General features: G+C 49.0%; 1 protein-coding gene across 2 annotated transcripts; it reads left to right on the plus strand.

The window, feature by feature from the left end:
- The first annotated feature begins 260 nt into the window (after positions 1-260).
- On the plus strand, positions 261-26,260 carry Sparc (secreted protein acidic and cysteine rich). 2 transcript variants are annotated; one of them, XM_021176171.3, is made up of 10 exons: positions 261-373; positions 10,440-10,509; positions 13,163-13,219; positions 13,831-13,918; positions 15,139-15,260; positions 18,442-18,562; positions 21,067-21,200; positions 21,696-21,844; positions 24,359-24,507; positions 25,112-26,260. In XM_021176171.3, the coding sequence occupies exons 2-10, from the start codon at positions 10,453-10,455 to the stop codon at positions 25,138-25,140; spliced, it is 906 nt and encodes a 301-aa protein (XP_021031830.1). In that variant the 5' UTR covers positions 261-373; positions 10,440-10,452; the 3' UTR covers positions 25,141-26,260. The 2 variants fall into 2 exon arrangements, with proteins under 2 accessions (XP_021031830.1, XP_021031829.1); XM_021176170.3 differs by having other exon boundaries at positions 262-373; positions 13,160-13,219.
- Positions 26,261-27,471: the final 1,211 nt, after the last annotated feature.

Below are 27,471 nucleotides of genomic sequence, written 5' to 3' on the forward strand. Positions count from 1 at the left end.
AGGCCTGGCCTGTTCTAGGTGATTCCAGCAGCTGTTCCAGCTCTGACCCTCATGTCTGTTTAGGCAGGAGCCCCAGAACAGATGAGACAGGTGGGGCCAGGGTGTCTGGGTAGCACACAGCCTACCACAAGGCAAGGAAGGAAGAAAGAAAAGACAGCTTTGGTTCTGGGGAGAAGGGGGAGGCAGGCCAGGGGAAGGAGGAGACAGAGGAGGAGGAGGGCCTTTGAGTGGAGGCGGAGGGTGAGACAGACCCTGCCCAGAGCTCCAAGAGGCTTCCTGCTGCTCGCCTCTAAACCCCTCCACATTCCTGCAGCCCTTCAGACCGCCAGAACTCTCCTGCTGCCTGCCTGCCTGCCTGCCTGCCTGTGCCGAGGTATGCACCTCCCTGTCAGCCCCTGCCCTTCTGTAAGCTTCATCAGCTCCTCTCTGCCCCATCCCCATGACCAGTCTCAGGGGGAGGTGAGCTGGAAACCTGTTGCTCACTCACAGGGGAACTTGTCTCTGTAGCGCTGCAGAAAATATCCATGGTTTGCAGGGACCGCTTTCTCTGTGTTCTCTGGTGGCAGAGGCTACTGGTCTGTCCTCTGTCACCCTCGGTGGCAGCTGCCTCCTTTTCTGAGAATCCGATCCTCATTTGCCCATCATGACTGCCAACCCAGAGAAAATCTGGCTGGCAGCCTGTTGGGTCTGGCTTCCTATTCTGGGAGAACAGACATCCAGTTCTGGGTCAGAGCACTGTTGTCCAAATGGGACTTTGCAAGAAGGATAAACAGATCTGTAAACAGCCAAGGCAAGACATTCCCTTTAGTCAGTTCCTCTGGGAAGGCTCTGGTCCCTTGAATCTCTGTTCATCCCCACCCCATCACCCTGTGGCATTTCAGTCAGCCTGAAATGCCATTGTCTCTCCCAGCCTGGGGTTGCCATTGTTCCCAGCCTAATTCTGAGACGTGGTCATCACCGGCACTAACATTGCTTCTACTGTATCTAGACATTGAGAAAGCCAACAATTTGATACAATAGGGAGGAGGGTGTGATGGGGAGGAGGGAGACAGTGATATAGCTCCAGGATACTTTTCATGCTACTACTGAATCTATCTAAGACTCAGCCTGTTGAAAGCTTGTCTGCTCCAAGCTGTTCTGTAAACTTCCTGTGACTCCTAGAATGGCTGGAAATAAGCCTCACCTAAGGGGGACAGACAGGCATCAGGCATCTGCCTCAGGGACAGACAGCACACCTGCAGGGAGGGAGTGTCTCCACTGACAACTCTTTTAAGTTTCTAGAACCTTCCTAGTGCAGGGAGTGGAGTGAGATGCGTACCCTACGTGAGATAACAAGCTTTAGGCAATTTGTGGGCGATCTCACATAGCCATCTCCCCTGAGTGTAGCCTTCCTGTCCTAAGGAAGAGGGATAGCTTTTGGGGTACCCGAATTCCCCTAAGACTTCCCAAGCAGGGTCACTTAATTGAGCCTATAAAGTGGTCTATGAATAAGCAACTTCAAAGAGTCTCTGGAATTAGTGTGTGTCTGTGAGTGCGGGTGCATGAGTGTTTCTGTTTCTGTTTAAGAGATGATGGGTGTCCACAGCTTTTAGGTTTAAGATATTCCCAAACAGATGCAGACCCCCAGAATGGTGTGATGGTGTAAGGTGTAATTCGGAAATAGAAACATATTTGTATTTGCCAAGGATTAAACCAGTAAGAAGTGGTTGAGGGAAGAGTTAACTCTGGTTAACTCTGCCACATCGACAGAGCCGCACTGAGGGAGGGGGAGGGGGTGGGGTGGCTCTGAGAGAAGGAGTCAGCTTTTGAAACTTTCTCCAAGCCCCACCCACCAAGAGGCTCTTCTCTCTGGTGACTCACCCCGAGAGGAATGCGAGTTGCCACGGCAACCCCCCCCCCTCAGGGTCTCTGCGTGCTGGCTGGGAGGGGACTCTGGGAACACTCAGGGACCTTTAGGTTCCAGTCCCCTCAAACCGCTGCCACGGCTGCCACCACCACACCTCACCCCTGCCCCAGATACAAGGACCACAGCAAACTCCTGTCCCCATTTCCCACGTCCCAGGGCCCCTAGGACTGTGATAAGCCTCGCTAAAACTGCCCTTTGCAGGACAGAGGGTTTGGATCTGTGCTTAGACAGTGTCATTTGGCCTTGAACTAATCTGTCTTCCCGAGCTCCGGTTTCCTCCCTATTTCGGGTAATAGCAGCAGTCCCTCTGAGAAGGAGCAGGATGAAACTGGCTAAAGCATGCCCTGGGGGAGCACTTTGCAACCTCACTCCCCTCTAAAGAGACCGATTCTTAGCACAAAGGGGATTGTTCAAAGTCCTTTTTCTTCTGGTTGCTCCAACTTTTGGGGTCCAGAGAACATCTTCTTAGTAAAAAGTGGTGACAGGAATATTTTTAAAAATACATTGCTTAAATTCATTTCAATTTGGGGGTTCTTCTTGTCAGTTTCTCAAGAGTAATGCATCCTCCCCTAGAGAAAGACTGGTGATCAAGAGTGGAACCAGGACGGTTGGAAGTGCTTGCTGCCTCAGCCTGAGGACGCCAGGTTTTTTCCTTACCCCCTGACCTGGGGAGCCAGGTGTGGTGACGCCTGTCTCTAATCCCAATGCTACCAAGGCAGAAACAGGCCAGTCTGTGGAGCTCACTTGGCTGACTCATTAGCTTCAGGTTAGTCTCAAAATATAAGGTAGTGGGGCTTAGTGGCACTCGCCTTGAATCTCAGCACTTAGGAGGGAGAGGCAGGTTGGTCTTTGGGAGGTAGAGGCCAGCCTGGTCTATATAAGTGAATTCCAGACTACTGAGGGATTCGGAGAAAGATCTTGTCTCAGAAAAACAAAGAAAAAGTAAAGAACAACTGAAAAAGACATTGACTTCTGGCTTACACACAACACACACACACACACACACACACACACACACCACACACACACACACACACACCATATATACATCACACACAGACATGGAAGGAAGGAAGGAAGGAAGGAAGGAAGGAAGGAAGGAAGGAAGGAAGGAAGGAAGGAAGGAAGGAAGAGAGGGAGGGTATTGGTCAAAAGCATGGGTTACAGCTCAATGGTGACATTGGGAAAGACGCTACCTGTCTTAGCCTCAGTTTCCCAATCTGTCAGGTGGGGATGATTTGAACTAGATGTTCTCTAAATGAACCCAGTCCCAGTCACTGGTTTCCTTAGAAGGAGCAGCATCCTGCATGTTTAACAGCAGCCTCCTTTCTTGCTTTAGGAGAGGAAACAGGAAGAAGGCTCGGGAGGCACTATCCTCAATCCAGCTGTGGGCTCTGCAGCCCAATGCACAGCTGGGCTTGCTATTTCCAGAGGCAGCTTTCCGTGTTGAAAATAAGCTTTAAGCAGCAGAGAATATGAGGCAAAGCATGTTTGCCTGTGGAAGGCCAGCAGATGAGTCTAGGAAGATAAACTGGCAAATGCAAACACATGGGGCACAGAGTTTAAATATGTAGATTTTACCACCAGCCTAGCTAAAAATAAGTGCAGGATGTGGCCACACCCTCACATTCTTTTTCCAGTGATATTCTCACACATGCATGCATGTACACGCACACACACACCACACAGAGGGAGAGAGATTCTTTTTTTTTTTTTTTTTAGATTTATTTATTTTATTATATGTAAGTACACTGTAGCTGTCCTCAGACACTCCAGAAGAGGGCGCCAGATCTCGTTACGGATGGTTGTTAGCCACCATGTGGTTGCTGGGATTTGAACTCCGGACCTTTGGAAGAGCAGTCGGGTGCTCTTACCCACTGAGCCATCTCACCAGCCCGAGATTCTTTAAGTACATCTTAAAAAAATATTTTAACAATTTTTTTTTTTTTTTTAATTTGAACTGGGTGGTGGTGGCACCCACTTTTAATCCCAGCAGAGGAGGACAGATCTCGGTGAGTTTGAGGCCGGCCTGGTCTACAGAGCAAGTTCCAGCACAGCCAGGGCTACACAGAGAAACCATGTTTCAAAACAAAACAAAACAACAACAATAACAACAACCAGGTTTTATTTATGTGAATATATGTATATATAAGCACAATGCATGTGGATGCCTTCAGAGGTCAGGAGGGGGTATCTAAGTCTCTAGATCTAGAGTTACATACAGGTGGCTGTAAACTGCCCTGGAAACTGAATTTAGGGGTCTCTGATAAAGCTGTAAGCACTCTTTTTTTTTTTCGAGACAGGATTTCTCTATATAGCCCTGGCTGTCCTGGAACTCACTTTGTAGTGTGAGTTCCAGGACACTTTGTAGACCAGGCTGGCCTCGAACTCAGAAATCCGCCTCCCTCTGCCTCCCAAGTGCTGGGATTAAAGGCGTGCGCCACCACGCCCCGCCCGGCAGCTGTAAGCACTCTTAACGGCTGAGTCATTTCTCCAGCCACCATGCCCTTCCCCCAGGTACATCTTGTGAGTATGAAAACTCCAATCCTCACCTACTAGCAAATGACAAATCTGGCCATATGTCATCTATACAGACAAACCATCAAGGATGCAAACCTTTAAATATACTATCGGTCAATGAAGACACCTTTCTTTCCATCTCTCTGTTTCTGCCTCTGTCTGTCTCTATCTGTCTCTCTCTCTCTCTCTCTCTCTCTCTCTCTCTCTCTCTCACACACACACACACACACACACACACACACACACACACACACACACACACACATCCCTCCCACACCACCACCTGGACACAGGTACATGAATGCCTTTTATTTCCAAGATACAAAAGTTGCAACTCAGAAAGGGCAAGTAGCTCCCTGGAGCTTACTCAGCAGGCTGGTTGCTGCCTGCACCGAGCCTCCAGATCTTTGGAACCTTGTCAGGTTCTGGTCAGTTGGAGCTGACCTTGCTCCGTAGGTCCTAAATCATCCATAATACATGGTTAACAACACTTCCTCCCTCCCTTTTCTGCTCTATCCCAGCTTACATGGCCTAAGACCCAACTAACGTGGCTTATGTATGAGTGGTTTCTCAGTTGCTTTCCACTGGCCCCTCCTTAGCTACCCTTCAACTTAAACTGACAGACGAGGAGGCTGGTACCAGCTTCCAGCCATCCCTGGGGATGGAGGAAGCTACCTTTGCCCTATTGTAGTGTGGATACTGCTCCTTCCCAGCCTTGCTTGTGACTGCTGGGTTGCAACAAGGCCAGGGCCAGCAAATGGTGACTTATCAGACGCTTTTAAAGAAACCTCCTCTGGCTTGACTAGGGGTGTGTCTGGCAGCAAATTGGCTCTGCTCTCACCTAGCCATAGATATCTAGTAGGGAATCCTTGAACAGAGATAGCAGCTTTGTCCTTCCAGGAACCTGATTTAAAGTCCCAGGTTAAAGGATCTCTCCGGATCATCCTGTGCTGCTTGTGGCACCACAGTGGTGGTGTGGGAGGGATGTGTGTGTGTGTGTGTGTGTGTGTGTGTGTGTGTGTGTGTGTGTGTGTGTGTGACAGAGACAGAGACAGAGAGAGACAGAGAGACAGACAGTGGCAATCACAGAAATATCAGTTTAGATATTTCTGAGTCTTTGGCACAGAAACCACCTTGCCCAAGGAATTTGAGTGAGCTATTTTCTCTAAGCTGTGAGTTTTTTGTCTATAAAGTGTAGGCAAAGTAAAGAACTATCACATGGCCTACTAGTAGTGGCTGTCAAAATGGTGTTCAAAATTCTGACGTCACGCCAGACTTTAAGGGGAAAGATTATATGATTGATTAGTAATGTCTGCCACATACACAGGAGTGGTGTAGGAAGGTAGGTGTGCTATGAATCCACTACCTTTGGAATCCCTTAGTCCTTTCCAGATGTTACATCTTGGATACTTTGATGTTTCTTATCCCTTCCATTTGTGGTTACTCCTGATGCAACAGGGATGGCTGTACATTGAGTCCCCTCCTTCTGCCTTTATTTGTTCTAGAGAGGGTTGAAAACTCAGCCTGGGCTGCCAGCAGGACCCAGTCATGTGGTCTAGAGGGTGCAGAGGCAGCAGGAACTCCTCCAGCCCAGTCTAGACAAAGTGAAACGTGGCACTTTAGGAGATGCTGGAATTTCAGCAGGGCTGTGTCCAGCCACAAAGCCTGGAGCCTCCTCCATGCTGCCCAGAACCAATTCTAGGTTTTAGCATCTGTAACACTCTGTTTCCCGTAGTTTTGTCCCTTCCAACAAGAAATAAAAATAAAAACAAAGAATCTGGGGCAAGAGGGGAGATGGGGCATTCCAATATATGCTGAGCAAACCCAGGAGTTCAGAATAGTCAGGGACCTTAGGGGCTTCCTTGCCGAGGGTACCTGGCTGTTCTAGGGGGAACCTAGAGCTATTTCAAGGTGGTTTATGATATTGGAGTATGCTATGTTCTCTGGCCCTAATTCTTCCACTCTGGTTATACTGCTCTCTGTCTCTGTCTCTGTCTCTCTCTCTTTCTCTCTGTCTGTCTGTCTCTGTGTGTGTGTGTGCTTGTGTGCTTGTGGAAGCCTCAAAGGTTACTCCTCAGGCTCTGTCCACCTTGTTTTTGAGACAGTCTTTCACAGACCTGTATCTTGCTGGTTGTGCAGGATTGGATGATCTGCAGGGCCTAGATCCCTCCTGTTTCTGCCTCTCTCCAGTGCTGGAGTTTCAAGCTTGTGCTGCCACGGTTGGGTTTTACATGAGTCCTGGGGATTTGAACTCAGGCCTTCATGCTTGCCTAGCAAGAACTTTATCAACTGAGCTCTCCTTTCAATCCTTGTTTTTGTTGTTTGTTTTTCATTTTACTGATAGAACATAGTCCAAGATGTGCAGAGGGCTTTGAAGGACACTGCTCTTTTGGAGCAGGCTTTCTCAACAAGTCCTTCACACTGGCCGCATTTCAAGGCTCAGTAAACCCCTATGGTCTGGCCTAGTGGTGCCTAGCGCTCAGGAAGCAGAGGCTGGAAGATCACAAATTTGAGACCAGCTTTGGTTACATAGTGAGACCTCATCTCACCCCACCCAAACCAGCCAAATAAAAGAGAGTTGGGTATGGGGATTCAGGCCTGTAAGCCCAGCATTTGGGAGGTGGAGGCAGGAGGATCTGGCGGTTGAGACCATCTTTGGCTACAGATCAAGTTCAAGGCTAGCCTAGCCCCCAAGACCCTTAGGGAGCTCTCTCAGATTGCATTTCTCCACACGCTTTCCATCTGAGTTAGGTCATCCTAGGAGTCTGTGGTCCTGAGCCACGCTGTCTAAAAGCCTACAGTTCTGAGGTTGCCCCTGGGTTTAGGTACTCAGTGGCGCCTTCATGTCCACAGGGAACTCCCAGGAGCCCCTTTAGGTTTCAAGGGAAGTGAGCTAGGGGTTGGCTGTACTTTTCCATCCCATCCTTTCCATCCAAAGAGCTAGACAAGTAACCTCTGCTTCAGGTCCTCCTGGCAGCCCAGGTTCAGTTTTCAGCTCTCTCCAGAACAAATAAAGGCAGAAGAAAGAGACTCAATGTACGGAACAGGGAAAGGGGGCACCAGGGGTGTCTGCAGTTGGCGGTCACAAAGCCAAAGGCAATACACCTCCACTTCCCCCACCCCAACCCCCGCTGCCCAGGGCATTTCTCCTGCCCACATCTCAGGCCAGGTTGGCCCAAGTGGGCACCTTCTTAATGACTACGTAGGAGCAGGTGTCTGCCAAGAGAAACATCACACAGAGTTGAGAGACCATGCAGATACCTGTCACTCGTGTGCTGGACTGCTTGCTGGTCAGAGGCATGGATCTTCCTTTCCAGGCTCCAGTCTTCTCATCTGTACAATGGGGCAGAAAGATCTGTCCTCAGGCCCTTCTTGGAAAGCTGGCTTGTAAAATCAATGAGGATATTTGTATGTTTCCCCCAGTATGCTTGAGTGAGTGTGGAAGCTCATGGCTGCCTTGTACTGATGACAGAGTCTTGACCTTGTGCCTGGGTTGACTGTTGGGTCTCCAACGAGCTCTGAAGGGTAGACTCTGGCCTCTTTGGCCAGAGGTATGTTACAGAACCTCAGAGATGTGTCTCATGGGCAGGCGGGGAATGTAATAGTTAAGGGGCTCTGCTCACCCTAACATCTAGATGAAAAGGATTCCGGGATTGGTGAAGCAGCAAAGATGTGGACAATGATCATCTCCCCTGAGAGTTTGTACGTCTTGCCTTTCTCCTTACCCTCACCCTGCCTCTGGGCTTAAGGCCAGGAAGCACTCCAGGATGTAGGTCCTGAGGACAGGGCAGAATGAGAAGGCAGAATGATGGGGGGCAGGGCAGTCTCTCAGACCCCAGATCCCTCCTTCTGCCCAGATGAAGCACCCAGCCTTGGGAGTCGTCTCTCTAGCTCTCAAACCCGAAGCCCATGACATATCCTAGCCTGGCTACCGATCCAGAGTTCTGACTCCTCTGCTGTTGAAGCCTGGCCTGGGTGACATTTGGGCTCCTGCTGCCAGCTATGCTTTGATCTTTCCATTTCAAACAACCCCAGACAAGCCCCTCATTGATGTCCCCTCTTCCATTCCATCTGCCCAAAGCCACACACAGAGGATGCTAGACCCGTGTTTTCCAAATAGAGAAGCAAGAAGGGAAACAAGTGAGCCACTGTGAGAGGGGAAAGAATGTTCCAGAAACTGCCTAGAAAGGGAGAACTAGGCCCTTCTGCCAGGTGGGGCTGTCCTGAAGCAATGCCAAACTTCCAAATCAATTTCTTTGATTTCTTACAGTTTTACTTCATGGACACACCATGAAATAGGAGATGAGGCTCTTTCCAGTTTAGCCTAGCACAGGACACATTGTTATGGCCTCTTCCTCAACTCTGCCTGTTTTGCTATTCAGATCTTGTCTGAAAAGTTCTGTGGTGCTGTAGAGTCAGCTCAGGGCCTCATGCATGCTAGCCAAATACCATATTGCTGTGCCGCACCCTCGCTCAAAGATGTTTGGGGATCTTGGCTTTTTTTTTTTTTCTTTCTTTCTTCCAAATACTATTGTCTGAGGGGAAAATGTGGGTACTGTAGGAGGGGATATGCCAAGACCCGCTTTTCTTGTGTTTGTTTGGAGTTGGGGACTGAGAGCTAGCATAGGCTCTGCTCTTCAGCTGCACTTCCAACCATTGTTGAAAGCATTCTAAAGAGCACCGTCAATCATCTCAAACTTACCTCCTCTGACCCTGTTGACAGATGGGGAGCCAAGGTTTAGAGAGAAGAATGAATGTAACCCATACGTGGAAATGGAGACAATATCATGGTAGAATAAGAACCCTGGACATTGAATCTGAGCTCAGTGGCTTTGTCTGAGCTGCCAGGGTATCTCCCATCACCAGGCTTTCTTTGTCAGTTGAAAAAGTTAAAGAGGAGCTAGGGTTGGAGACGCTGAGAGAGAAGTCTTGGGGAACCAATAAGGAAGGTATCATAATTGTGCTCCTGACTGAAAGCTCTGAAGGGGCAGAGGGAGCCTGCTTGCTCTGTGTGGCTGTAGAGACAAGATAAACCACAAGCTTGAGGGATGCATATCTAGGAAGAACTTTCTAGATCCATTTGGTAACAGAAGCCTGTCTGGCTAGCACCGGGAAGCAGATGTCCCCACCACATGTCCCTGAGTCTTCAGGAGAGGTCTGCTCCAAAGGTCCCTTCCAGGCTACAGGGTGAGAGTTCAGAGTCCAACATCTGGGAAGTGATCAGGGGAACGTTCTAGATCTTAGCTGACATTCCTTCTGCCACACAGGGACACCTCTGGAGATTTCCTTAGAGGATCCAAAGAATGCTGACCCTGAGGGTAGGGTGGCAGAAACATGATCCCTCAGGTTCCTTCCTGGCACCCCAGACTCTCAGACTTTTTCTTTAATGTGTGTCTCATTGTTTCGGATTCCTGTTGACTTCTCCCATTGCAGGGGAGGGAGTGCAGAGGGGAGGGGAAGAGGAAAGGGAGTTGGGAGGAGGGAGAGGAAGAGGGAGAAGGGGGAGGGGAAGGAAAAGCACAGATGTGGGGGTGGGGAGGGGATAGGGAGCATGGAGCGAGGTTAAGGAATAGGGAACAAAAGTCTTAGAACAAGAGGCATCAAAAGTCCAAACTTGACTTCTTAGCCTGTTGTCTTTGTCCAGTCACTTAAAAAGCCGAAACTGATGGACTGAGACTGGAGATCTCATCTCATGACCATATATAGAAAACTCTGTACCTTTATCCTCAATAGAAGGAAACTGGAGATGGGGCGGGGAGTCAAGCAGCAGAAAAATGAATTCCATCCGCTGTTGCTTGCAGCTGCAGGGTTTCCCTTGGAGGCTCCAGGCCAGGTCTGCTTTTTGCATGAAGAGGTAGGACAAGGAGGTACAAAGGGCGTCTTAGCTCTAAACAAGGTGGTGTCTTTCTCATTGCCAAGAGGTTATCACACGTCTTGGTTAACATTCCTGTCTAAGTCTAACTCAAGAAGCCTCTCTTGCTGACTCATCATCTTCTCTTCTCTTCCCCTGCAGAGTTCCCAGCATCATGAGGGCCTGGATCTTCTTTCTCCTTTGCCTGGCCGGGAGGGCCCTGGCAGCCCCTGTAAGTACCCGAAGATGCTGTCTGAGTTCTAACTCATCCCTCTTTCTCCAGCTTCTGAACCTGCTCTGGGTGCTCAAGGAGATAGCAGGGATGTCGCTCAGTGGGTAGAGTGCTTAATTAGCACTCGTGTACAAAGTCCTGGGTTCAAGCCCCGGCATCGCATAAACCCAGCCTTAGGGAACAAACCTACAATCCCAGCATTTGGGAGGTAGAGGTAGGAATATCCAGAGTTTAAGTTCATCTTTGGGTAGGTAGTGAGTTTGAGGGCAGCCTGGGCTACATGAGATCCTGTCTTTAAAAAAGGAGCCTGTGCAGTGGTTAAGAGCATTTACAGAAGACTCAAGTTCAATCTCCAGAAACCAAATGGTGGCTTACAACCAGGGGATCTGATGCCCTCTTCTTGACCTCTTAGGAGTACCAGGCATGTATATAGTATACAGACATACATGCAGGCAAAACACTTATATACATAAAATAAATAAATCTTGGGCTGGAGAGATGGCTCTGGGTTTAAGAGTACAGATTGCTCTTTTGAAGGCCCTGAGTTCAAATCCCAGCAACCACCTGGTGGCTCATAACCATCCATAATGAGATCTGACACCCTCTTTTGGTGCATCTGAAGACAGCTACAAAATCTTACAAAAATAATAAATCTTAAAAAAAATTAAAAATAAGTTGTCTTTTTCTTAAGCCAACAAGGTTAGGAGAATTGAAATGAGGGAAGCAGCTCTCTGTAAAGCTCCGAGCTTGCACACTAGTTCCAGCATGATTAGCAGGACCTGTCCTCTTCAGGGAGGGAGTCAGCAACAGGGATGAGAGACTGTTGGTGGGAATGAAGCTGGCGGAAGGACCTAGGTCCAAAGAAAGGAACAGGTTGGCGTCTGAGTCTGGGAAGCCGTTAGATGGTAAGTAACTGACTCTGGCTGAATTCTGGGGGTAGAAAAGATGCAGACAGAGATCGTGGCGTTGGAGGCTGTTGGAGACCAGGGATACATAGGGCAGCCCCAGTAGGATCTTGGAGTAAGACTGGAGCTGGGCAGGGAGAGGGACGGGTTGCCATTGGGATGAACCAGAAACCACCTTTACTCCATCTTGGGAATGTGGAACAAGAAGAAACAAAAAGGAAACATTCAAAGAGAGCCAACCCCGCCAAGTGAGGTCCTGGCCTCCCGCCCCCCTCCATGGTCTCACTATATACTCTGTACTCTAACTCCCCCCTACCTCTGCTTCATCCTCCCGATGTAACCAGGGGTTACGTGTGCCAGCACTCCTGGTTAGCTATATTTCAAACTGCCATTCCCTGCTCTCTTCACTAGCCAGTAGATGGCAGCTTCCGGTCAAACTCATCAGCCAGGCAGATTTTGGATCTTGGCTGAAGATTGGTGAGGTTACCTTTAACTTTGGAAGGGGTTACAGCCAGTCCGGGGCCTGAAACTGTCTTGTTAATGGACCTGCTCTTCCCGGAGCCTGAAATGTCAGGAGGGAATTTCCTAATTGCAATAAAATGAGGTCACATGTGAGAGGCAGGGAGGTTTGGCATCTATTAGAAGTCACAGAGGGTATTCATTCTGTCTGGGTCTCATTTTCTCCATCTGTGAATTAAAGGGAGTTCATCTGTGTCTTCGTTAGGGTTTTACGGCTGTGAACAGACACCATGACCAAGGCAACTCTTATAAGGACAACGTTTCATTGAGGCTGGTTGACAGGTTCAGAGATTCAGTCCATTATCATTAAGGCGGGAGCATGGTGCCTTCCAGGGAGGCATGGTGCAGGGGAAGCTGAGAGTTCTACATCTTCATCTGAAGGCTGCTAGGAGAAGTCTAGCTTCCAGGCACCTAGTACAAGGGTCTTAAAGCCCATGCCCACAATGACACACTTCCTCCAACATGACCACACCTACTCCAACAAAGCCACACCTCCTAATAGTGCCACTTCATGGGCCAAGCATATTCAAACCACCACACTCTGCTTCTGTTGTGTTGGGGATGAATTGAGGCTCGACTAGCAGAAATGTTTCTGTCAGTAAAATGAGGAATAGGCAAGATGGTTTGGTGGAAGATCTATAAAAGTCAAGTGTGATGGCTCAAGCCTGTGATCCCAGTTCTTAGGAAGCTAAAACATAATTGGCAAGTTCAAGGTCAGCCTGGGCTCTGTAGCAAGATCTTGTTAAAATGAAAGGAAATAATGAAACGCAAGCTTGCTTCAGCAGTAGACTGATTGAAACTGGTATGATACCGAGAAGACTGGCACGGCCATAGGGCAAGGAGGCACATGAACACATGAAGCATTCTGTACTGTTTTTTTAAAAAGAGAAATAAAGATGGGGCCAGCAAGATGGGTTGGCAGCCAAGCCTGACGATCTGAGGACCCACACCGCAGGAGAGAACCGGCTTCCACAAGCTCCTTCAGCTTCCACACATTCTTTGTGGTGTGGGTGCTCACTCCATCCCCCACATAAAACTCACATACACAAATAAAATCATTGTGATAACAGATTTTTTTTTTAAGGAAGGAAGGAGGATAGAGCAGCACTGTGAGCTCCAGCCGGAGGCATCAAGGCCTCCAGGCTTGTGTTCCCAGCCAGAGACACTCCCGAGAAGAGGGTGGCCTTGGCCTTGACTAACTCCCTGAACCTTGCTCTCTTTTCCAGCAGCAGACTGAAGTTGCTGAGGAGATAGTGGAGGAGGAAACCGTGGTGGAGGAGACAGGGGTACGTATGTGGTGTGGTGGTGGCGGTGGTGGTGACCCCACCCTTGATCCCTTTCTGTCTGGTTCCTCCTTTGGGCCATCCAGACAAGTGCAGTGGGGTTCCTCATTGGACCAGGGCATGCATTCTCTCCTTGTGTGCATTCAAGACACAGATACTAACCTGAGTATACACAGACACTTCTCACTGTTCCCCAAACCTTCAGTTGAGCCCCAAGGTTCTGAGGATTCATACTTCTTCTGTTATCATCCACAGTCTCCCCTGGCATGAAACAAAGGGACCCACTCAGTTGGGCCTGTCAGGCCTGGAGGAATTGGTATGTCTTCTCATCCTAACATCTTGGTAGCCTCTGATTCATTTTAATGGAATTTTGGGGCTCTAGACCTTTAATATAGACTGATACACTGAATGAACTAATAATAAATACAGAATTCCACCAAAACCAGCACCTCTGCCCACACAGCTGAGGGCGATCTGGACCCAGCCCTGGATGCCCCTCATTTTTTTCTGGGTTTCTGAAGCATCATGCAGGCCCCTTCTTCCTTGCAACCCTCTCCCAGGTTTGGGGTGGGGTGAGAATCCCTGAACTCATTTTTTTTCCTCTCCCATGCCAGGTACCTGTGGGTGCCAACCCAGTCCAGGTGGAAATGGGAGAATTTGAGGATGGTGCAGAGGAAACAGTCGAGGAGGTGGTGGCTGACAGTAAGTCTCTTCCATGTCACTTGGCGTATCTGGATAGCCCTCAGCTGTGTGGGTGGAGGCCTAAGGACAGCCTACAGGACGTTTCTAGTCAGGGGCATGCATTGTGGAGGCTCTGGTAGCTGTGGAAGGCCAGCTGGGAACCCTCAAGCCAGGGAAGTCTGGGATAGATCTAATTTATAGCCAGGCCATCCAAGTTGTGAAGGACGGAGGAAACTCCACAGTTTGGTGTCAGATTCTCACAGAGGTCATGGTCACATCCGGTCACCAAGATTCCTGCCCCAGGGCTTCAGCCTGGGTTCAAGCTCCTCCTTCGTAGCCCATCTGAGAAAGCTGACTGGCTCATTTAATTTCCACTTGGCCCGAGGGAGCAGAGCCTGACGTAAATTCTAATACCTCAAGTAGAGAGACAGTGACTCAGGGCTTTAGCTCTCAGACTGAGGCATCTGTGTCCAAAGCCATGGACTTTGGAAGTCCATGAGATTCAAACAAGGTCTGAACCCTTTGAACCAGGGCTTCTTAACAAGACATTGGTGCAGATGGGGGCCCCAAGGAAATGGCTCAATGGGTAAGGTCACTTGCTGTACAACCATGAAGACGGAGTTCGAATCCCCAGCATCCACTTGAGCTCTCAAGGGGACAGTTAAGGATGTCTGGGGAGAATGGGGAGGGTTTGCTGGAGCAGAGGCTGGGCCTGGGGTCTTGAGTCATATCCCTTTCCTCTTCCATGCCCAGCCTTTGTTTCCTGTCAGAGCTGGGCCCATTGTCTACTGTGGGTTCTTCTTCCTGTTCCTTTGTGGACACCTGATTCTACTCCGTTGGATCTCACAGCTCAGTTGAATCCGTGCCAATAGCTCTATCTTTTAAGTCACTCTTGAAAATACATTGAATCCAGAAATCCAGCACTGCGGTTGCTCAACAGAGAACTGAGGAGTTGGTTATTGTGTCAGTCACTGGGGGATCTGTATGTACCCCAGGTCTCTGAGTCCAGACAGAGGTTCCAACCCTCTGAGAAGTTTCTAGTCTCGACCTTCCTGACTGAATCCCCAGACTAAGCAAACTGCTCCCCTAAACCCCGTGGTTCAGCATGGAGGATCAGGGTTGCCTGAAACTCTGGTTCTGAGAGTGGAGTTCACCTAGAGGCTGCCAGCCCCAAAGTCCCATCTGTGTGGTGTGGAAGCACGTGCCAGCCTGGTGAGCTGACATTGTGTTCTGTTCCCCAGACCCCTGCCAGAACCATCATTGCAAACATGGCAAGGTGTGTGAGCTGGACGAGAGCAATACCCCCATGTGTGTGTGCCAGGACCCCACCAGCTGCCCTGCTCCCATTGGCGAGTTTGAGAAGGTAAGAGCTGGGGCCTGGGCCCAGCAAAGCACAATGTCTGTTAAGAAATCTCCGGACATGAGGGAGAAGCTCCATTCTCAGAAGGTCCCCTCCCTGGGACCAGTCACAACAGGAAAGTGGAGCTGAGTCACAGGCAAGAGCCTGCCTGGCCCCACCCCTCTAGCCGCCATTGAGAATTTTAAAAAGAGTTTACTTGTACCACCAGGTTCCAGGCTCTGTGTTGAACATGATCACTGAGTGCCTCATAATCTCAGGAGGAATGCACTCCAGTTCATACTTCTATTATTATATTTTTTTACACTTTATATATTTTGTATGAGTGTGTGTGTGGCATGCATGCATGTGGACATCAGAGGACTTGCTTGGTTGGTTCTCTCTTTCCACCATGAGGAGACCAGGATTCCAACTCAGGTCAGCTGGTTTGGTGACAGGCACCTTCACCTGTTAAGCCATCTCACTAGCCCTTCAATACCTTGGTAGTTAGCTAAGCATTGGGCCCACATGGGGCTCTGGGATCTGCTTGAAGACTGACTAGCAACCTCATCTCCATCACTTGAGAGCTGTGAGATTTTAGTTAAAGCACTGAGTGTCTCCAAGTCTTAGTCCCTCACAACCAAAGACGGAGAGAGAATCCTGAACTCATAGTGCTGCTATTCCATTTGTTAGAGGATGCCAGGTATGTGACATGGACCCAGGGTTATTTCTCAAATGTCTCCATTCTATCTCCAACATGTGTGCACCTACCATACATTCATCCACCCATCCATACATTCAGGATATATACATGCACCCAGCCATGCACCCATTCTATGAATTCATCTACCCACACAACCATAAATCCACCCATGAATCTATCTACCACTTAGCCATCCATCAGTTCACCCATCCATCCACCCACCCATCTGCCTCTCTACCCATCCACTCATTCATCTGTTCACTCATTCATCTATCCACCCACCCACCCATTTAACCAACCATCTTCTCACCCCACTCATCCATCTACCTACCCATCTATCCACCCACCCACACAGTCACCCACTCATCCATCCATTTAACCAACCATCTTCTCACCCCACTCATCCATCCATCCATTCATCTACTCACCCACCCACACAGTCATCCACTCATCCATCCATCCACCCACCCACTCATCCATCCATCCATTCATCTACTCACCCACCCACCCACTCTTCCATCCATCTACCCACCCACTCATTCATCCATCATTCATCCACCCACCCACCCATCCATCCACATACTCATCTATCTATCCACTTAAACAAATATTTTTCGAATACTCACCTGTGCCAACCATTGTGCTGTCCACCATCTGGCTTAGGGCAACAAATCTCTTTCTAGTTCTTCCAATCTAGTTCTGCATTTCTCTTTTCTTCCTTTTTCTGTCTCTGTAGACCAGGTTGGCTTTGAACTGAAAGATCTGCCTGCCTCTGCTTCCCAAGTGCTGGGATTAAAGACATATGCCACTACTACCCAGCCCACATTTTTCAATATCTCCCCAAGACAACCCTTGCCACTGGGCTTTACATATTAGCTTCACTTTTAACTCTTCTCTCTTCTTCCCCATCCCACTGCTCTTTGATGCTGCAGTCTCCCCTGCAGCAATGTGTAAGACTCCACACTTGCAGGTCAGGTCCTTCCCCAATCAAAGGCTGCTCCTACCTGTACTCCTGATCTCAGTTAACCCCAGCCTCTCTGTTTTGCTCTTCTATGACCGAGGTTTTCCAGCAGGACTCAATGAGTCAATTGGTCCAGCTGCATTTCACCCAAGTCCATATTCTGGATAGTCACATAGCAGGGGAAGCAGGGAGAGGCTGAAACATCCAGGAGAGTCTTCCTCTAGGAGAATTACACAGGGGTCTTTCATACCAGCTCCAAATATGGGGCGGTGATATTTCTGCTTAGAGGAACCCTCTGGAGTTAGGTACTATATGGTACCTTTACCTGCTGAGCTACCTTATTGGCCTTTCAGTTTTATTTGGGCAAACCCTGGTGGTTCAGACCTATCACCCTTGGTACAGAAAGGTTGGAGTAAGAGGAAAGTTGAAAGTTCAGGGCTTGGCTCTGCTACACAGTGTGTTCAAGGTCAGCCTGGCCAATAGAGTGAGAGTGTTCTAAAATAAAATAGTAAAGGAATAAGGATTTTGATCATCAATAGAACACCTACCTAGCACACACAAAGCTATTCAGCTTTGGCACTGCAAAAATGTCTTCACCAGGGACTGATGCTATAGCTGCCTTCTGCTGAGTGTGGAGTACTTCTAGACTCCCACTGGGGGACATGGGTACTCTGCCTACAGTATCCTCTGTAAGCAGCCCATGATCAGTGAGCGTCCTTGTCAACTAGGGAACTGTCATCAGCATCAAGCCAGAGCCAACTTATGCTGCATTCTTCCTTTCCTCCCTTCCTCCTTCCTCCTTCCTCTCTTCCTTCCTTATTTCTCTTTCTTCCCCTTCCTTCATTCATGTATGTATGTGTCCACATGTGTGTATGCCATAAGTTTGGAGGCAGGGTTTTTTTTTGTTTTGTTTTTTTTTGTTGTTGTTGTTGGGTTTTTTTGGTTTTTGTTTTGTTTTGTTTTGTTTTGTTTTGTTTTGTTTTGTTTTGTTTTGTTTTGGTTTGGTTTGGTTTGGTTTGGTTTGGTTTGGTTTTATGAGACAGGGCTTCTCTGTGCTACCCTGGCTGGCCTAGAACTTGCTTTGTAGACCAGGATGGCCTTGAAGTCACAGAGATCCACCTGCCTCTGCCTCTTGAGGGCTGGGATCAAAGGTGTGTGCCACCATGCCTAGCTTCAGTGTCCTTACTGTCTGAGCCATCCCACCTGCCCCACTGTGTGTTTCAGAAGGATAATGGCTCCTGGCATGCTGTGTACTTTTTTCCATGCACAGGTGTCTTTTCCCTTGTCTCTCACTGTTCTTGAAGTATCTTTTGTGCCTTAGCCCTGACTCAGATGTACCTCTGCTCCAAAATCACCCATGGCCCTCCTATGGTGGAACAGCAGCATCTAGAGTGAGCTTTTGTGCCCCAATCTCTAATCCACCATATGTGTGAGACCTTGGCTGTTCTCACTGTGTTCCCTTGTCCCCACATCTGAAATGGCAATGACAGGGATCCCGGGTCAGGCTGTGGGAATAAAGGAGGTGCCCTGTGCTTGACTCACAGGTATGCAGCAATGACAACAAGACCTTCGACTCTTCCTGCCACTTCTTTGCCACCAAGTGCACCCTGGAGGGCACCAAGAAGGGCCACAAGCTCCACCTGGACTACATCGGACCATGCAAATGTGAGTGTCTTCATGCCTTTCAGCCTCCTTCTCAGGGAGATGGTTCTGTGCCCTGCAGTGCCAGCTCTGTGATCCTGGGTAAATCCCATCCCTTCCATGAGCCTCAGTAAACCCATTCATAAAACTAATTCAGGCTTTCTTCTCTCCTGGGAAGTCTTAGCCATCATGGAAGCACATTTCAGAGAAGATTGCAAGAGCCTACCACTAGCATCAAAACAACCAAACCATCTTCCTTTCTTTCTTTTTTTTTCTGATGAGGATGCTCCTTCATAAGGCTAACTCAAATGATTCATACTTCAGCACTGTAGAACAAAAACAGTGTGTGACCGGGGCCTGCAGAATATTTTTAATATTTTGAATTAGAATGCTTTTCAAATAGGGACATTGATGTGGTTATACAAAGATGAAGAGAGGAGGGATGGATATGTTCTATGGATGTGTAGTCAGGTGTGGGGGAAGGGAGTGCCTCAGTGGGGCCCATGCTGAGGCATCCCTTTCCCCTGAGGGACCAACCACATGGCAGTATAGTATAAAATAGAGTTTATTCAGGGAATGGGGAGGGGATTTGAGAGGGTAGTAGAGTCAGAGAGAGAGAGAGAGAGAGAGAGAGAGAGAGAGAGAGAGAGAGAGAGAGAGAGAGAGGAGTAGAGGCCAGCCATGAGCACGTTGTGTGTGGGGGGAATGGGGAGAGAGAGGGAGCAAGAAGGCAAGAGCAAGAGCAAAAGATAAAGAGAGGGAGGAGGGGGCAAGTAACCCCTTTTATAGTGGGTCGGCCTACCTGGCTGTTGCCAGGTAACTGTGGGGCGGAGCTTAGACAGAATGCTAACAGACATTTCTAGAGCTCAGGAGATGACTCACTAGGCAAAGTACTTGTGTAAAAAGGCTAAGTGTGGTAGCACACACTTGTAGCCCCAGTGCTAAGGAGGTGGAGCCTGGGACATTCCTGGGGCTCATTGGCAAGTTATCCTAGCCTGATCTGTGAGCACCAGGCCAACAAAAGAGCATGTCTCAAAAAATAAGTTGGGTGACCCTTGAGGAGTGATATCTGTGATTGACCTCTGGCCTCCACACATGTGTGTATGCATGCATGCACATGACTGTGAGCACACACACACACACACACTACATATATATATATATACATATATATATACATATATATATGCATATATATGTATATATATATATCCAAAATAAATGGATAAATAAAATTAAACACTGGGGGCATACCTGCCATTTTCTTCAGGCTCTATTCCTCTATTGGCAGAGATCCTTAGCTTCTTATTCCATTTTATTCCTCCTTCCCCTTTTCTAGAAGCCTGGGAAATTTGAAGAGGGAAGCCAGGGGCTCTGACTGGCCCATTGCTAGTGACCCAAGCTGTAAATTCTGCTGACACTGTGGCCTCCTCCTCATCTGAGTCTCCCAAGCCATACTCACTGCCTGTGAGACATGAGCTGTATATCTGTAGCATGTTCCACATAAGAACATCCTTCCCCATGGGCTGGGGCTATAGCTAAGTGGTGGAGTGATTGCCTGGTGTGCCCAGGGGCCTGCATCCCATCCGCATGCATACTGAACCGAACTAAAACAAAGGAGAGTCCCTTCCCAGCCTGAGGTTTTCAGCTGTAGAAAGTGAGGGTGGTGAGTTAGCCCTGAGCTCTTAATGTTGGGGTTGGGATGTCCAAGGGGAGGCAGAGATTTAGAGAGCCTTAGAGAAGACAGGGTAGAGGAAGTCAGTGAGGAGTCTTGGGTTATGAGGTGAGGCATGTTCTAAGGAGCTCTTAGCAAGTGGCTCTTGCTGCTCCTGGGGCTACCCACCTCCCCAGTCCAGCTCCGTGTGAAGATCTCCACTCCCAGATGACGGTAGTACTGGGCTCAGAAGAGCTTTCCTTGGGCTCAAAGCCAAGGATGAGCAGCCATCTGATCCCCCAGGTATCCACCCCTGCATCCAAAGCTGATGCTCTGATATTCTGGCTGTAAGCAAGAGCCTCCTTTTGCCCGTTGTTAAGACCAATGACAGGAGAGCTTGGAAGAGATCTCCAGGTGTGACATTCTGGGGTGCTACGTTCCAAAGACAAGGATGGGGTTATGGTCTCTAAAACGGTTTAGGGGTTTGCATGTTTAAGCCTTCTCCCCACTGCTGCTGTGTTGGACCTATGGATGCAGGTTGTTTCTAACACCTCCTAGAGGTTGGCCTCCAGTTCTGCTGGGATCAAATCCTGGCCATCGCCTAGAGAGGCACGAGAGCATCTGGGTGGGTGATAGAACCCCTTAGCAGGTTGGGTGCAAGCCAGGAAGCAGCAAGGTCTTGAGCTTCCCCGTGCAGACTTTTTTACTTATGACTCTGGAAAGAGTCTGGATCAGAGAGACAGAGAGAGGCACCAAGGCCAGGGGTGCTCAGTAGAGTTCTCATGGGCTGTAAGACAAGAAGGAGAGAGTAGTCAGGTAGCGAGTCTGCCCTCTGGCAGGTCTAGGTTGATTAATCTTGCCTCTTGTGTCCTAGACATCGCCCCCTGCCTGGATTCCGAACTGACCGAATTCCCTCTGCGTATGCGTGACTGGCTCAAAAATGTCCTGGTCACCTTGTACGAGAGAGATGAGGGCAACAACCTCCTCACTGAGAAGCAGAAGCTGCGTGTAAGTGGCCTCTTCCCAGCTTGGACTGCTGTGCCTGCTATTGATCTCCCTGGAGTTTGCTGATGGAGATCTGGGGCTGATCTCTAGAACCTGGCCCCAAGGTGGCCTATGCCCCACTTTGCAGGGCGCCTTCACCCTTGACACCAGGACAAAAACTTCCAGCCACCTTTGGAGGCTCTGAGGAGGTCTGTAGTAGACAGATCAAGAGCATTACCCTATTCCCTCTCCTCCTGAGCCAACAGGCCTTCTCTTTTAGGGAGCATATTTAGCCTCAAGGCAGAGACCTAGTGTTGAGTTCTCAACCTCTTCTAAAGCCTCCATAGGCAGTGGGAGCTTGGGGCAGGTGGTACTATGGTTTCCCCATCTGTGTGTAGATAAGCTGCTAACACCAGCACCTCTCTCCTAGCCTCACTGTGAGCTCTGGTCTTGGCTGGTCTCTTGTTATGTGGTAGAGGGGGATGGACCCTTGGTCACCTGCTGACCCCGCCCCTACAGGTGAAGAAGATCCATGAGAACGAGAAGCGGCTGGAGGCTGGAGACCACCCCGTGGAGCTGCTGGCCCGAGACTTTGAGAAGAACTACAATATGTACATCTTCCCTGTCCACTGGCAGTTTGGCCAGCTGGATCAGCACCCTATTGATGGGTAAGAGTCAGAGTCCTCAGGACCATAGGCTCAGCTCTGTCCTGGACTGGGGCTGGTAGGGCATTCGAGGGGGCAACCTTTGCTGCTTCTCGGCCCAAGACTCCACGGTCAGGTTAGGGCTGGAGCAGATGGTTCGAGCATCCTGAGGGAAGATGAAGGCTTGGGAGGAAGTAAGCCCTGAGACATGTAATGTCAGAGGAAGCAGTCGTCAGCAGCAGTACAAAGAATTCTTCCCAGGCCTATGAAGGCAGGGGCAGGGGGCCCATGTGGGCAGAGAAAAAGAGTCCAGGAACAGCCTCCAATGTGACCCAGAGCCAAGGCCTTGCTCATCCTTGTTCATGCTTGCGTGTGGTCCTTCAGCCGAATAGGGCAGCCACCACAACGGCCATGTCCCAGATTCTTCCTGAGGTTCAGTTCCATGGAGCCCACCTGGCCCCAGAAGTTCCTAAAAATTTCAACGGCTTCCACATTACATATTCCTGACCTGGGTGCTCTTGGCCTGTGGTCTGGGCATTGTGAAGACTTCAGAGAGTTTGAAGAGCAGTACCTAAGCTGACACTGAGTACCTACTCCTCTGTCACTTCTGGCTTCCCTTTGCAGCCATGAGAGTAAGAGGTCCTCCCTGTTCAGGTCCCAAAGAGGCAACTCACTCACTCCTTCCCGGGGCCGTTGCTGCTCTTCGCTTTGAATATTAGAAACAGGTGGTTACTCAGGGGACAGGCAGGACCACCTCCCTGGCATAATTGGGAGAGAGATATTAGGCCAGAAAGGCTTCTCTCTGAGATGCTCATCACTCTATGTCCGGTTGTGTGCTGACCAACCCCCACCCCCAATTCCCTCCCAGTGCCTGGCTCTCCTAGTCTCTGGGAAGCTCTCAGCTGCTCCTCTCCCAAGCTCTTGCAGTGGCTGGGATCCAATTGAGTGACACTGGGGTATGGAAGGGAGAGTCCTGGGGGACATCCGGATCCCATGTGCCAAGTGGCCTCGAGAAAGTTCGAGATGGCTTGCCAGGGATGGATGGCTGGGAAAAACTCTCCAGTCTCCTCTTGGTCAGAGCTGGAGGTGGCCTTGCAGTGGCCCCAGTCTGTTTTCTCACAGGACCATGAAGGTCCTGGCCAGCTCAGATTCTGTATGACGCCTCCTGTGAGCAGGAGGCTGTGAGGAACATTGGAGTCAGAGTGTCCCCTGAAGTCCCTTGTGGGTAATTGTGTTCTGGGGACAACTAATTGGGATTCTGAGGAGAGAAAAGGAAAAGAAGCAAAAGATCATGCTGAGAGTCTGAGGCCAGCAGGAGCACACAGAGGACAGAGGGAGGGTGACCCTGAAGTCACTCATTGCATGGTGTACCCTTCCCATCTTACCACCCAGCCAGGCCTGGTTCAGCCCCTCCCGGAAGTCAGAGCCATCACCAGATTTTGTTGTTCACTTATTTTTAGCACTGGGGATAGAACCTCTCGCTAGGGAATTCTAGGAAGTGCTCTATCACTGAACCACACCACATTCCAGTGCCTTACTGGAGGATTCTAGTCCAGTACTCTACCACTGAACTATGTCCCCCAACCCTTTACTGGTGGATTCTCAAGGGGGATTCTAGGCAGGTGCCCTACTGATGAGCTATATCCCTGCCCTATTAGAGGACTGATGGGTCTTTTAAGACCCCGTTTTAGGCTCCTGCAGTTATATCAGTGTGTGAACATCAAAAATCTATAGTGTGGTCAGGAGGGGGTGGTGCATGCCTTTAATCCCAGCACCTGGGAGGCCGAAGCAGGCAGGTCTCTGAGTTTGAGGCCAGCCTAGCTTACTTAGAGAAACCCTGTCTTGAAAACAACAACAAAGAAAGGAAAGGAAAGGAAAGGAAAGGAAAGGAAAGGAAAGGAAAGGAAAGGAAAGGAAAGGAAAGGAAAGGAAAGGAAAAGAAAAGAAAAGAAAAGAAAAGAAAAGAAAAGAAAAGAAAAGAAAAGAAAAGAAAAGAAAAGAAAAGAGAAAAGAAGTCAGGCGGTGGTGGCTCACGCCTTTAATCCCAGCATTTGGGAGGCAGAGGCAGGTGGATTTCTGAGTTCGAGGGCAACCTGGTCTACAGAGTGAGTTCCAGGACAGTCAGGGCTACACAGAGAAACCCTGTCTCGAAAAACCAAAAAAAAAAAAAAAAAGAAAGAAAGAAAGAAAGAAAAGAAAAGAACAACAATCTATATTGCAATCTCACAGACTTTGACGTGCCATAACTGAGGTGCCGAATATATTGTTTCTATGTCCCCAACACTCATCCAAGTTACCCTTACAATGGAGCCTATAGACTCAGAACTGGAACAACTTCACTTACTTCCCCTGTCAGATGGGCTAGGAAACTGAGGCCCAGAGTAGGGTCGTGTGGTGGTGTCATGGGTCTCTCCTGCAGGACCATGGCAGAGCTGTGGGTAAAGCCAGGATCCCAGCCCTGGGCTCCTACCACTGGTCTTCCCATACTGGGCTGTGTGTTCTCCCACGCTCACACCCTTCCCTACTCTTCCCTGCCAGGTACCTGTCCCACACTGAGCTGGCCCCACTGCGCGCTCCCCTCATCCCCATGGAACATTGCACCACACGTTTCTTTGAGACCTGTGACCTAGACAACGACAAGTACATTGCCCTGGAGGAATGGGCCGGCTGCTTTGGCATCAAGGAGCGTGAGTGTTTGGGCTTAAGGATGGGAAGAAGTGTCCTTGAGGGATGGGATGTTGTCCCTTGCCCTCCTGGTGGCTTTGCCTGCTATTTGTCTGTCCTGTCTGTCTCCTTTGCCTATTTAACTTATCTCTGCTCTCTCTGACTTTGTGCCCTAAAGGTCTCTTTAACTGGACCTCAAATATTACTCCTCATTCCATATAAGCATTATTTTGGGAACTGGCTGCCTGGTGAGAGGAAACAGGAAGTGTGACTTGGCAACCAGCGCAAGAGATGGAAATAGGCCAGAGTCAGGGAGATCAAGGTCCCATTCAGGCACTTCCCAGTGCCCTTGACTGGTCACTGACCCCTGAGTTTTGGGATGGAAGTGAATCTAACAGACCCTAGGATGGACACCCAGCCTCTGTTGTATTAGCATATGTTGATGATTCACAATCATGGATTTCATCACGACATCTTCACTCATGTACCTGATATATTTGATCATCTTCGCGGTCCATTTCCCTCTCCTGCTCCCACTCCCACTGCCCCCCTTCTCTTCCCGACCAGCCCCCTCCTGTTTCCAAGTGGTAGAGCCTTATTTTAACCACGCCCCTTCTTCCTTTGCAGAGGACATCAACAAGGATCTGGTGATCTAAGTTCACGCCTCCTGCTGCAGTCCTGAACTCTCTCCCTCTGATGTGTCCCCCCTCCCATTACCCCCTTGTTTAAAATGTTTGGATGGTTGGCTGTTCCGCCTGGGGATAAGGTGCTAACACAGATTTAACTGAATACATTAACGGTGCTAAAAAAAAAAACAAACAAAGTAAGAAAGAAACTAGAACCCAAGTCACAGCATTTTCCCACAGAACTCTGAGGCCATGGCCCATCCACATCCTCCTGGTCCCCTGCACTACCCAGTGTCTCACTGGCTGTGTTGGAAACGGAGTTGCATAAGCTCACCGTCCACAAGCACAAGATATCTCCAGCTTTCATTTCTATTTTGCACTTGATTCTTAACACTCACCCAGACTCTGTGCTTATTTCATTTGGGGGGATGTGGGCTTCCTGGGGTCTTCCCCTGGTGGATGAGGTAGGCAGAAGGAAGTTACAGACACAGGTACAAAATTTGGGTAAAGATGCTGTGAGACCTGAGGACCCACCAGTCAGAACCCAGGTGGCAAGTCTTAGTAGCCTAGGTCAAGGAAAGACAGAATAATCCAGAGCTGTGGCACACATGACAGACTCCCAGCAGCCCGGGACCTTGCTGTCTCCCCGACTCTTTGGGCATTTCTTTCCATGTTTGGCTGTTGGTTTTAATTTTGGTGAGCCACAGGAGCCATTGGTGGGTCAGAACATCACTCGGGATTCTCGATTCTCGTACTCAACTGCTAATGGGCTTTCAGGCTCTTGCCGGGAGCTCTAGGCACTGGGAGGCTGTTTCAGGAAAGTGAGACTCAAGAGGAAGACAGAAAAGGTTGTAACGTAGAGAAAGTGAGACTGGTGAATTGGTTTGATTTTTTTTCACATCTAGATGGCTGTCATAAAGTTTCTAGCATGTTCCCCCCTCACCTCTCCCCACCCCCTGCCACTTGAAACCTTCTACTAATCAAGAGAAACTTCCAAGCCAACGGAATGGTCAGATCTCACAGGCTGAGAAATTGTTCCCCTCCAAGCATTTCATGAAAAAGCTGCTTCTCATTAACCATGCAAACTCTCACAGCGATGTGAAGAGCTTGACAAGTCTTTCAAAATAAAAAGTAACAACTTAGAAACGGCCTTCCCGTCCCGGTGATGGTATGTGTGTCTTACTCTCAGGTGCTTCGTTTTCAGGTGTGCACAAACATGGCCATACTTGTGCACAGAAGCAAACACTCCACTGTGCTTTTATACACACACACATATTCACACGCTCAGACAGGGAAGCTATGGCTCCTGTGAGCACTAATTTAACACATGAAGAAGCCAGTTCCTGGGCTGAGATGTAGCTCAGTTGGTAAAGTGCTTATCCAGTATGAACGAAGCCCAGGTTCGATTGTCAGCGCAACCTAAGCTGGCTGTGGCGGTGAATGTTTGAAATCCCAGCCCCAACGAGGTGGAGGCAGGACAGTCAAATGTCCAAAGTCATCCTTAGCTACAAGTGAGCTGGAGGCCAGCCTGGACTACACAAGACTACACACACCCCCATCCTCTGTGTGTGTGTGTGTGTATTAGTTCCTTAATCATTCCAGCCACCTTTCAAGTGTCTGAGAATCAAGCTGTGTTCACCCCAAATCAAGACATTTTCTTCACACAAAATTCTAGGGAGCTGAGTGTAGTGGTGCACACCTTTAACCTTGGTAATTGGGAGGCAGTCATGAGCAGCAGTCTGTGAGTTTGAGAGCAGCATGGTTTATATAGTTATAGGCCAGCTAAGACTGCATACTGAGACCCTGCCTCAATAATAATAATAATAATAATAATACCACCTCTGGCAAGGTGGAGGAGCAAGGTCTTGGCTCCTTGGTGATTGATACAATAATAATAATAATAACACTTTTATTATTATTATTATTAATCCTTAAAAGTCCACAGAACACTTTATGAAACTTGTGCCCCTCAGACATACCAGTGTGATGTTAGGGGCAGGGCAGGGAGGATCTGGGAAGTTTTGTTCTGATCTTATGTGTGCATGCCCAGTATATTGATGGTCTCTGGGAATCTGGGCAATCAGAGGGTTTAGGAAATTCCTACAGGGGGCTGGAGAGAGGGCTCAGCGGTTAAGAACACTGTCTGCTCTTCCGGAAGTCCTGAGTTCAAATCTCAGCAACCACATGGTGGCTCACAACCATCTGTAATGAGATTGAATGCCCTCTTCTGGTGTGTCTGAAGGCAGTTACAGTGTACTTACATATAAAAAAAAAATCTTAAAAAGAAAAAAAAAGGAAATCCCTATGGTGTTGCATTCATCAGCTGTTTGTTGGGTGCCTCCAGTGGTACAAGATGTCCCT

The sequence above is a fragment of the Mus caroli genome, unplaced genomic scaffold (assembly GCF_978045245.1).
Source record: "Mus caroli unplaced genomic scaffold, Mus_caroli_1 scaffold_13, whole genome shotgun sequence".
NCBI classification, from domain to species: Eukaryota; Metazoa; Chordata; class Mammalia; order Rodentia; family Muridae; genus Mus; species Mus caroli.